The sequence below is a fragment of the Budorcas taxicolor genome, chromosome 1 (assembly GCF_023091745.1).
Source record: "Budorcas taxicolor isolate Tak-1 chromosome 1, Takin1.1, whole genome shotgun sequence".
Lineage (NCBI taxonomy): Eukaryota > Metazoa > Chordata > Mammalia > Artiodactyla > Bovidae > Budorcas > Budorcas taxicolor.
Window position 1 is genome coordinate 163,564,788 of NC_068910.1, and position 12,724 is coordinate 163,577,511.

The 12,724-nt window shown below is 41.5% G+C and overlaps 1 protein-coding gene across 1 annotated transcript in view; it reads left to right on the forward strand.

Annotated features, from left to right (window-relative positions):
• GOLIM4 (golgi integral membrane protein 4) overlaps positions 1-12,724 on the forward strand; it is an 81,367-nt gene that overhangs the window by 36,817 nt on the left and 31,826 nt on the right. Inside the window, exons 2-3 of the mRNA XM_052643779.1 lie at positions 10,292-10,366; positions 11,566-11,615. Coding sequence (XP_052499739.1) covers positions 10,292-10,366; positions 11,566-11,615 — 125 coding nt within the window. The remainder of the gene's footprint in view (positions 1-10,291; positions 10,367-11,565; positions 11,616-12,724) is intronic.

The following is a 12,724-nucleotide window of genomic DNA, read 5'->3' on the forward strand; positions in this document are numbered from 1 at the left end:
CCTTTCTTAACCTCCTCTCCCAATCCAAATTTATTGATTAGAGCCTTTTTGTAAGAGTAAATCTTATACTTTAGTGTCTCCCAAGGTGCCTGGAATACTGCTGGGCTGTGATACCTCTGAGCACCTAAGAGAAGAATTATTTCAGGAAAAATGAGTAGGTTTCCTATAATAATAAGAATGATTATTAGTAGCTCACCACTTGAAAGAATGCCAAGGAGAAAACTTGTGTGAAGACATATGTCTTAAATCAGCCAGTACATATTTGAAAAAAGGCAAATCTCAGTTAGATAGTATCATGAGGGAAAGCTTGGGTATAGTTTTATCCAAAATAGGAAAGGCAGTAAACCACCAATTCAAATCATGGTTAAAATTTCCATTTAAACAACTTCACAAACTGTATGCATTAGCAAACTTAAAAATAGACACTTGTGTGAACTATTATAGAAAGTTTATTGTGCAGTTAAAAAAAAATAGTATAGCAATTGCCATGCAGTAGAAAAATACCTAATCAGACTGTCCTTTTTTCCTCTTGGCTTTCTGAAAGTGTCTGTATTTCAGGGCTGTGATTTAACTAAACGCTAATCTTATGAGCCTATATGTATATTTAATCTATTCTGTTACCTGTCTGTTCTCTGGGATGTGTGAGTACCAGTGAGCCTAAAAATATGGAAATTCAGTTAAAAAATACTGGGACTTAAAGGGTAGCAGGCAAATGAGGAAGAGAATGACCTATCTTCTAAATGCATTCAATCATTTCACAAGTATTATTGAATCCTGCTAGATATTAGGATTTGGGGGGTTGGAATTGAAGTGGTAGTAAGGGTTGGGGATATAGAAGAGAAGGAAAGAGAAGCAGCCAATCCCAGCCTTCATGGCATATATAGTCCATTCATTTAGTCATTCATTTGTTCATTCATTACCTATTCAGTGCCTGTAGTTCACTGTAACAGGGATAAATCAAACCAGACATTTTTTTGTCCTGTCTGAACTTATATTCTGGTGAGATGGCAAGGCAATAAATAAAGCAAAAAATACAGTAGAAAGAGGTAAAAGAGTAAGGAGAAAAATGAAGTGGGGGAGGACCCTAGAAGCGTTGAGGGTGAGAAGCAGGTTGCAAACTTAGGTTGTCCAAGAAAGTTGTTGGTGAGGTGTCTTTTTAGTGAAGATCTGAGGCAGGTGAGGGAGATACTCACACAGAGGAGGAGCAGCGGGGCACGAGAAAGAGGCAGTGTGAGATGCTGAGGTGAAAGCTCGCTGGTGTGTTCAGGGAATAATGAGGCTGCTGTGGCTGGAGCAGAGGATGGACAATGGAGTGAAGCCTCGTGAGGCTTTGGGCTTCATTCAAGGCATGACAGGAAGCCACTGGAAAGTGTTGCCCTCAGGCCTGCAATACAAAGATGTAATTTGGCAAAGGGAACTAACCACAGGACAGGGTTCTTTAATAATTCAATTCACACATGCACTGTTGAGCAGACTGGAAATGCGGAATTGTGCTGGAAGAAGTAAAACCGGAATGGGTGAAAAGCCAAAGCTGGACTTAACTGTTCAGGGGTTAGAGGTCCTAGTGGAGTCATGGGGACGGGGCAGAGAGCTTGAGAAGACCTCGAGGGAAGATTGGGGCGGAGACACTGAAGAAGAGCCTTACGGGCACTGAAGTGAGGGGATCCTATGTGATCCTCCAAATGGTGATAATTGTCCCCCTTCTTTTGTCTTTGTACTTGTTTTATTTGGGTTGTTTTCTAGGGAGATATTTGATATTCTTTCTTAGACTTCATATGAAATTAAATTATGAAAGAGGGAAGGATAGAAGGAAAAAAGATGATGTTGACCGTGTAAATTACTAACTTGTTCAGCAGAGGAAGGCAAGTTGGGGAGTTCCACCCCACTTCTGACTAATTAGAAACACAATAAAAAATGTTCTTAAAGATAAATAACAATGATTTTAGGCCTAAAAATCCAAAATAAAATGAAACCTCAAAAGTATTGTGTCTTGAGAACTGTGATGATTTCAGTTGATTTTCCTTTTATGTCATTTGTCTTGCTATCCTAAAGATCTTCAGCCACAATTATCAGAGCACAGACTTGTTCATTTTAACTTTTATCACCTGTAAAATGATAATATATCCATCGCTTAGTCGTGTCCGACTTTTTGCGACGCTACGGACTGTAGCCCGCCAGGCTCCTCTGTCCATGGGATTCTCTAGGCAAAAATATTGGAGTGGGTTGCCATTTCCTCCTCCAGGGGACCTTCCCAACTGTACATAAAGGAGACTTCATTAATGTGCATTAGAGGATACCCCAGGTTAACTGTCACAGAAAACTCTCTTGAGCCTTTAAATTCTATACCAACTCTACACCTCTGGTTGGCCGACTGTTTGTTTCTTTACTTAGGTTTCAAGGTGAATGACCTGGGGCTATTTGTTTCCATCAACCTGATTGCGAATCTGAAGGCACAGTTGAAATGTCTATTTTTCTTGCCATCCTCAGAAGAGATTGCTGCAGATCTACTCTATGATTCTCATTCTTTTCAGCTTACAATACAAATAGCTTATTATTTTTTGCAACCTATGTCTTATAATAAAGCGCTGCTGAAAAATTAAATAGAAGAATGTTCAGTTGCCATATAGGCTACGAAAATGATTTGCTGGTGGTGATTTTAAAGCTTGATTCTAAGTAGATTAATGAAGAATGACACTTGGAAGACGTGGTTCAAATTTTGCTATTTAAGGTATTTTGAAATTGTAGGCTCACTCTCCCTAAAATTTCAAAAAGCGTAGAGCTGAGGCTCTTAAGGGTATAGCAGTGATACAAGCTTTCATAGTCATTTCTAAAAAGCATCACTTCCTAGTTTTCTGTCTCCATTGGTTCTCTAATATACTTGTAGAAGGAAGGCAACAGAAAACCAAGAATAAAAATAGCCGAGCTCTCAACAATTGGGCTTCCTGCTTGCTTTCCCTGTTCAAAGAAAAGAGGAGACACCATCTTGCAATAGAGGCTTCATAGACAACTGGGCTTCTCCAGTGACAGTCGGCACTTGATGCCCCATATCTCTTGGTTCTTCTTGTTGCCAGTGGTTGGCCTGGTGATGGTGGTGAAATGGAAGCAATTAAAATGATACAGACACAAGTCAGTGCTTTCACAAGTTGAACAGTGTGCCTGTCCTACCAAGACTCAGTTGTTTGTTTGTTTTTTAAATAAAGATAAAATTTTCTGTTATCATCAGGACTGAACAAAGTTTCACAGAAATCCCAAAGAAACATTGCCCTCTCTTGGCTTAAGGTGTTAAAATGCTTAGCAGTGTTTTCTGTTTAAAGTGTTGCTTTCTAATTCTGAGTGGAAGCAGTTTACCCTGAAGTGTTATAGATGGTATGTTTTGCCGTTAAGTGGGTATACACGGGCTTCCCAGGTGGCTCAGAGGTAACGAATCCACCTGCAGTGCAGGAGACACAGGAGATGTGGGTTCGATCCTTGGGTCAGGAACATCCCCTGGAGAAGGAAATGGCAACCCACTCCAGTATTCTTGCCTGGGAAGTCCCATAGACAGAGGACAGCTAATTTCTCTTTGCCTTTCAAATGGAAGTCAGTTAAAATGGAAAATTGCTGTAGGAAGCTGGCATGTTTTTAAACTCTTGAGTGTGTTGAGAGAGGTATAAAAACTCTTTCCATTCTTGACTGCATGGAAAATATTAAACTCCTTGTCAGTAAGCAGGGGAGATGATGAGTATTGTGGGTTTTCATCTTTTTCTTGTGAGTTCTTGTGATTCATATCCTGTCCTGGTTACAGTATTGGTCTGCATTAGCTATCTTGAATGCCAAGATTGAACCATTATTTTTAAAATTATTTTTCCTGGAACCTGTTTGGTGCTTTGAGCATATTCTCTATATACATTTTTTGCTGCAAAAGTTCTAACAGTATGATTTCATCTTGACTGATGCCCTTGACTTCAGAGTATAAATAGAAAAATAGAGATAAGTGACAAGGATTGATTAGCAATCCTCCTCCTAAGCGAAACAGTAAATCTACCTAGATAAATCACCAGCCACAAAGGCTGGAGAATGTGTGTTAAAGAATTAAAGGTAGTGTGGGTATATGTATGTGTTTAATTGATACGGACATTTTCTAGAACTGTAAGAATACAAAGATTCCATCTGGTCTGTTTTGCTGCCCTTCGAGTTTTATTAAAAATAGGCTTAAAAGTTTTTCTAAACTATTAGAAAGTATATTCACAACCCTCTCCCCCCTTTTAAGGGAATTTTTTTTAAGTAAAAAGAAACTGAGACCAATATTTTATTGTTGTTCAAGTCTCTCTCTCAATTCATATGTATATGTGTGTGTATGTTTAATTGCTTTGTTATTATTAGACTTTAATTGTAGGGTTGAAAGAGCTCAGGGAATCACCTGACTCATTTTCTGACACTTTTAAGCCATCACAGACTGATGAAAAAATATTTTAGTATTTTCTAGCATTTGCTCTGTGCCCTGCAGTGTTTGAAGCAGTTGATGTAAATTAACTCATTTAGCCCTGACAGCCACCCAAAGGGATGGGCACTGTTGTTATTCCCATGTGCCATATAAGGAAGCTGAAATGCAAAGAAGTTCAGCATCTTGCCCTGTAAGGACCGGATCATGAACTTGAACCCAGACACCAGAGTGTGTGCTTTTGATCGTTACATTACCACCTGCCTCTTCTCTCTCTCTTACTAGAATTTCCAGTTATAAGGGTTAATTTTTACTCTCACTTTCCTTTACCTAACGTGGTTTTCTCAGCCGGAAAAGGAGTACGTCAAGGCTGTATATTGTCACCCTGCTTATTTAACTTATGTGCAGAGTACATCATGAGAAACGCTGGACTGGAAGAAACACAAGCTGGAACCAAGATTGCCGGGAGACATATCAATAACCTCAGATATGCAGATGACACCACCCTTATGGCAGAAAGTGAAGAGGAGCTAAAAAGCCTCTTGATGAAAGTGAAAGGAAAGTGAAAAAGTTGGCCTAAAGCTCAACATTCAGAAAACGAAGATCATGGCATCTGGTCCCATCACTTCATGGCAAATAGATGGGGAAACAGTGGAAACAGTGTCACACTTTATTTTTGGGAGCTCCAAAATCACTGCAGATGGTGACTGCAGCCATGAAATTAAAAGACACTTACTCCTTGGAAGAAAAGTTATGACCAACCTAGATAGCATATTCAAAAGCAGAGACATTACTTTGCCGACTAAGGTCCATCTAGTCAAGGCTATGGTTTTTCCTGTGGTCATGTATGGATGTGAGAGTTGGACTGTGAAGAAGGCTGAGCGCTGAAGAATTGATGCTTTTGAACTGTGGTGTTGGAGAAGACTCTTGAGAGTCCCCTGGACTGCAAGGAGATCCCACCAGTCCATTCTGAAGGAGATCAGCCCTGGGATTTCTTTGGAATGATGCTAAAGCTGAAACTCCAGTACTTTGGCCACCTCATGCGAAGAGTTGACTCATTGGAAAAGACTCTGATGCTGGGAGGGATTGGGGGCAGGAGGAGAAGGGGACGACAGAGGATGAGATGGCTGCATGGCATCACGGACTCGATGGACGTGAGTCTGAGTGAACTCCGGGTGGTGATGGACAGGGAGGCCTGGCGTGCTGTGATTCATGGGGTTGCAAAGAGTTGGACACAACTGAGTGACTGAACTGAACTGAATGTTCCTTTTCAGTTTGTTTTCCTTTTTCTGAGCACTTCTCCAACCTTCTGTCAGTCACTGCTGTTCCATTCTCTCACCTGCCTCCTCAGTAATATTCTGCAACCCTCAAACCATTTCTGAATTCTTAGGTTATATATCAGGACAGGGAGGCCTGGCGTGCTGCAATTCATGGGGTCGCAGAGTCGGACACGACTGAGCGACTGAACTGAACTGAGAAGCTGGTGCTTTAATAATGGCTTGACCAATTCTGAGTAAGTTAATATTAATAGTACAGTTACATCATGGTTTCTACACATACCCTCTATTCCTGTTTACCACATCTTTTTTCTGCTGCAGTTTGCAAAAACACATTTTTCTTGCCTTAGGTTTTGCTATGAATGATTCCATTTTATGTATTCATGATCATGCCTCAGATTTCCTAAGACCTTTGATTGTGGACTATAATCCACAGATATATTCGCCTCTTTGTGGACATTGTATAGCATCTCTTCAGGTTATTATGAAAGTTTCTAACTCTCATGTATCCTAGAATCTTCTAGCTGTTGAGACAAGCTAGAATTTACACGTCAAATGTGTAAATTCCCATTCTGTACATAATTGTCAGACAGCTGTGTGATTAAGTTTGGTCGATGGGTACTTTGTACCAGCTGTTTGCATGTTATCCTCCTGACTGAATCGCAGGGAAGAGAGCAAAGCGCAGAACCATGTCTCCCCCATCCCCCAGTTCTCACCCTATCCACCAACTCCCTGTGGACCCTCCACCCCAGTGAAGATGCATTTCTGCAGATGCAGATGTGTTTTCTGCTTCCTAAACCAAAGATAAGCATTACATGATGACCAAGTACCACATAATGTTGAGTGATGCTGCTGTATTTTATTGTCAAGAATTTCACAGGATTATAATTTGTAAATGCAGCGTTTTCCCACATTCTTACCTTCCCATGGTAATAGTTAATATTTAGAGTCTGAGGTGTCTGGGGATGGTGATTAACAGTTCCGTCACAGATGTTTTCTTGACTGTGCTGCTGCTGCTGGGTTTTTTGTTGTTTTTATCTTGGGTGTTGCTAGCCTGGATTGTCTTCCCCTAGAGGTGCTGACCTCCATTCAGGAGCCCCTGGACTAAGGACCCCTGCTGCCACTTCGCTTCCTTTAGAGCAAGACCTTTCTTTGAAAGTGATGCACATGCTTGCTGAAATTGTCCATGATATGTCCAGTTAGTGCACCCATTTAGCATAATAAAGGTATATTTAAGCCCTGTTACCTGGCATGTTTATGTTCCTGTGAGCCACTGCCCAGACCGTGGGCACTTTGGCCAGTGGCTTGGAGATGAGGGAGTGTTTTTCCTACCAGCTGGGAGCTTAGATGCTCTCCTGGCATCCTGTTCTCACCTGTGTGTATCATGACAACATTGTAATTTATGTTTCCCTGTAGGCTTCTCCCACCTGACTGAAAATTTCAAAGACTGTGAGCACACAGTTCTGGGCTTGGCTTGGTGAGGTTCCACAGCACTAATCTTTGTTTTCCATGCCTCATTCCAAATGTCATTCAAGATGGTAGCATTAGCACCAATCCAAGGAAACTCTTGGTTTTAATAGACTTTTAGAAATTGGCCAAGAAATGTATATACTATACACCTATATGTTTGAAAAACAATGTAATTTCTCAGCAGTGGACTTGGAACCAGCTTTTTGGAAAACAACCACCTTTGGTCCAATCTCATCACCTCTGCACCTTTGTCCCTGTGGTGTCTTCCAGGAATGCCTTTCTCCTGTAGCGCCCCCCCACCTACCTAATTGTTCTTCACTCTCAAAACCAGCCAGGAGTCTTCCCTCACTCTCCTTCCTTCCAGAGCTCACCCTTCTCTCTCACTGGGCTTAAATATGCTTTTATTATGCCAAACGCAGTTAGCTCTGATAATTTAAAATTACTGAATATATCTCCCTTGTTAGACTAGAGCTTCTTGAGGCCAAGGCCCATGGCTATTCACGTTGCATTTCTACTCATATCACGGTGCTGGGTAAAGTGGAGCCGGATGAGATCCCTTTATGCTAACAGCATTGGAGGAGAGGGAAGGATCATCTGGTGAAGAAAATAGGGACCCAAGTGGAGAAAGGAAATGGGGCAGGTCGTTATTTGGATGACTGTTGGGAGGCTAAGACGAGAGGGAAGATGAGTTTGGGGCAGGCCAAAGGAGACAACACCAGGCCAGTCTGGGTGGTGGCAGGCATTTTAGCAGTCGTGGACTGAGAAGTAAGCAGAGGTGTGAGCAGAGGAGCAGGGGCTGTGGGAGTCACAGATGGAGCCCTGGCAGTAGCAGCTGTCCATGGGAGGCAAGATGAGAGATGCAGTGTTGGGAGAAGGAGAAGGACCTTGGAGATGATGGCCATATTGGAAGAAGGACAGCCTTAGCTGGTACCTGGCAGGGGGTGGGGAACAGGCAGTGGGGAAAGGTGGGGAAGAGGGTCAGGGAGGGGATTGCTGTGACCGTGGCAACTTTGAGTGGCCAGCAGTTTGGGGCAGTTGTACACACTTTGCCAACAAAGGTCCATCTAGTTAAAGCTATGGTTTTTCCAGTAGTCGTGTATGGACGTGAGAGTTGGACTATAAAGAAAACTGAGCACCAAAGAATTGATGCTTTTGAACTGTGGTGTTGGAGAAGACTCTTTGAGAGTCCCTTGGACTGCAAGGAGGTCAAACCAGTCAATCCTAAAGGAAATCAGTCCTGAATATTCATTGAACGGACTGAAGCTGAAGCTCCAATACTTTGGCCACATGATGTGAAGAACTGACTCATTGGAAAAGACCCTGATGCTGGGAAAGATTGAAGGCAGGAGGAGAAGGGGAAGACAGAGGATGAGATGGTTGGATGGCATCATTGACTCGACGGACATGAGTTTGGATAAACTCCTGGATTTGGAGATGGACAGGGAAGCCTGGCATGCTGTGGTTCATGGGATCACAAAGAGTTGGACATGACTGACTGAACTGAACTGACACACTGAAGGGTCAGTCAGTGGTTGACAATTGAATTGTATCTTAGGTAGCTGTGAAGAGCTGGAGGTGGTAAAAAGAACCCAGTGGCAAGCTCGGCTGAGCTTGCCAGGGAGTGAGGTCATCTGTGACCATAATGCTGAGCAAACAGGATTAAAGGGCACGTCAGAAACTTAGGTTTATCCTCTCCTTCTCTCCCCTGTTCCAACCACTACTCTGTGGGCTTGAGTTTTCTGTCCCTGCATGAAATCTAAGACAGACTTCACTACTTTGTATCAGCTTCTCTCAGATTAAAAATATATATTTTTTTCTCAATAACTTTTATCCATAAATACAGTCTTGGTTTAGTAATATCTGGCCTAGTCCAGTATAATAATACTTTTTTTTTCTTAATTAAAGGTAAAACTTGCAGCTCCTATTTCCTGGAGACGTGAAGCCTGTAGTGAGGGAGGAAGTACCCAGGGGCTTCTCTCTGTTTTCCCCCTAAATCATCAGCACTCCTTCCTCCTCTCACCAGGCAACTCCCACTTCTTCAGAATAGACTGGGGAGGTGGGCTTGGTAAAGTGCAGGAAGGTCCTGTGGCACCTCATCAGCTTGCCTTGGGTTTCCTGCCATGGCAGATGTCAATCCTGTGGGCTTCCCAGGTGGCTCAACGGTGAAGAATCTGCCTGCCCAGCCAGAGATGCAAGTTCGAGCCCAGGTCAGGAAGATCCCCTGGAGTAGGAAATGGCAACCCACTCCAGTTTTCTTGCCTGAAAAATTCCATGGACAGAGGAGCCTGGCAGACTACAGTCCACGGGGTCGCAGAGTCAGACACAGCTGAACATGCAGGCATGGCACAGGTTATAGGCTCTTCAGTGGGGACAGTCTCCCTCCTTCATCTCTGTAGCCCTCTCGCCTATATTTTCTCTGACATGGGGAATACACCTCCTTTTTCAGCAAACCTTGGTATGCTGCTGAGCTTTCCACACCCACCCTTGCTCAGCTCGTTCCGCTGCTGTGCTGTGCTCAGTCCTGTCCGACTCAGTGACACAGTGGTCTGTGGCCCGCCAGGCTCCTCTGTCCCTGGAATTTTCCAGACGAGAATACTGGAGCGGGTGCCATTTCCTACTCTAGGTGATCTTCCCAAGCCAGGGGTGGAACCTGTGTCAGGCAGCTCCAATTCACTGTCAGCTCATGTTGACTTGGGAGCACTTATGGGATCTCTGGATGTAAATATTCTCCTAGTGCCTGAAAGTGAGGTGGGAGCTGGACACACAGATGGGGGTAAATGCTGTGCAGATGGTGGCTGAAGTGTGGAGAGTGGACATGCTCATCCAGCGGGAGACAGGGAACCCCACAGAGACTCATATTCCAGAAGCAGGAGAATAAGGAACTGGCCAAGAAGGTGGAAGCCTCTTCCACAGTGTTGTTTCTGCAGAGGGACAGACCATATAGGAGTCAGTTGAGCATTACGTCTATTATTGTTTTCATCTTTTACGTAGATTAAAGGCGTGTATTTTCATTTTAATTGTGAAAGGACCCTAAACTATCTTCTTCCTGTTTTGAAAATTGATGTTGATTTTACTTTAGAATTTCGGATTTATTAAAGAAAAGTTTTCAACTTTTTTTTTCCAGTTGTGTATGAACACAGATCAAGATTGGAGAAATCCTTGCAAAAGGAAAGACTTGAGCATAAGAAAGCAAAGGAAGGTAAGTAAATAATATCATTCGTGTTTTACATTTTTTATGCTCTTTTTTGAAGTATATTGTACTTGCTTTACTGTTTTCCTGCTTAGAAATTGTTCAAATCACCCGAAGTCAGTCAAGCAATATGCTATACATCGTGCAACAAAATAATTCCTGCTCAAGATTGGATTTAGAATTTTTCATTCAGTTTGTGCCTCTTTGAGGTCATTCATATATCAGAAATAGCACACAGTTTTTCATTTGAATACTGTATATGTTATTAACATCTGTTAACAGACATGGGAAAGTAATACCATGCAGTCCAGAATATGACAAACTTTATGTATACATATATATATGTATATATGCATTTATAGCATAATCGATTTCGATCTCATTGCATGACATCTTTTAAGTTATAGACCTGTTTTTCTCTTGTGCTAAAGACTTTATTGGCATAGCTGATTGGTTTGTTTTGAAAAGTTAACATTTAGCACAGGTGTTAAATAAAAATCAATGCTGTTGATTTTTATCAGAATTTTTCTAAAAAGCATGGACTTTGTATAGCTTGTGATTTGAAGTTACCTGCATTCTTATTTTCATTTTCAACTTTTTGGTTAAATATTAGATTGAAGTGGTGTTTTGTCTGATTACTTTGGTATGGGGTAGAAGGAGGGAGAACAGAGGAGGGCAGTATGAGCTGGAATGTTTTACTGAGAAGTTTTAAGATTATTAAAATGCTCTGATAGGGTTTGGATTTTCCTTGTCTTCAAATGCAGAGTGATTTTGTAGAGCCATCTAGTGGATAATAAAGCTTTAAGAGCGTTAAAGATGGTTTCCATGGCCTGCGTTCCTTTTCAGGTCCTGAATGATTTTAGGGTGCCATCTAGTGGCTGGCATAAATCATCTCTGTCCTTAGGTGCACTGCATGGTTTTGGTTTTTTTCCTCCATTTCAAGGCGAGTTCATCACCAAGTCCACACTTTAAGTGCACTTTTAGTCAGTTGGCTCTAGTGTGTATTTTGTTGATACAAGATTCACAACTTTAAGGTATGGAGGAAAACTTTTCAAGCATTAAAAGGCAAAATAAAGTGTATCATCAAGTAGATTGTTTAGGTCTGAGTAAAATGTGCCCTTGTTTTTTTAGATGTTTAAAAATGCCACAATAATTAACTTATACTAATAGAGTTAATGTAATTATGTTCTCCATTTTGTATTTTCTAGATTTTCTGGTTTATAAATTAGAAGCACAAGAAACACTGAATAAGGGAAGGGTAAGTTGTTTTTTCTCTCCCTTAGTTTTTTATTTCACAAAACTTGACAGAGAGGGAAATAAAGTCTCCAGACATTTTACTCTGTTGATCATTAGGACTGAAATACATCTCCCTCCATCCTTTCCTTCCTTCCTTCCCCCAAAATTCTGAGAGGAAGACTTTAAAAATTGTTCCTTTAAAACCTGCCTTCCTTTGCTTATCACATTATTGGCGATAGTGGTAAATTGAAAATATCCTTAATGTTCCACAATAAAGAGATTCATTTATTTATTCATCCGTAGAATCTCTTTTCTATAGAATGTGATGTTTAGTTTGATTTGCCTTTGCACAGTGTTACTGTCACTTGCAGAGACATTACTGTGTAATGTCTAACACAATACCTGGCCTAGAGTTCACATGTTCAAATGTTCAAAAACATCTGTAAAATGAATGGATAAATAAATGATATTGACATTTTAAAAAAGTTTTTAAGTCCAAATTAACTAGGGAAAAACACTTTTTTCCTCTTACTGTAAGAAAAACGTGTAAGTATTGGTTGACGAAAGCATTGGTGTTGTGGGGTATTAGAACTGAGAAGAGTCAGTTCCTTGAATAACTAGGAGGTTACTGGCTTTTCACTCTTACTTGCATTTTTAAGACCTAGTCAAAATCATGTGTGTTCTGTTATGCATTTTGTAATGTAATATGTTACAAATTAAAATAAAGTGGTAAAGTGATGATGAAAAAAAAAAGTGTTAAAGCAAAAATGCAGTCCATTTTAGAAGTTGCAAGAACATGAAAGAAATAAATGAAGCTGTGCTTATACTGCCGATGGTGTAAAGTAAGAGGTGGGGCACGTAAGATGGAAAAACACAGCAGCCTGGGGCGAGAAAACTGGCAGGTGTGGTTTGTACACTGACCCACTGTGGCTGCCCAGGAGTGGACATGTGTGAGCTCCAAATGTGAAGATGCTCCACTGGTATGTAAGAACACACGGCTGGAGCACGGAGTTCAGCTGGACACTAAGGCTCAGGGTTCTGTCCTGGCTCTGCTACTAAAGGAGACGTTTGCCCTAGGCCTGTTCCTTTAGCCTTTCTGTTTCTCTCTGTGAGCTGGCGCTCTGGTAAAGA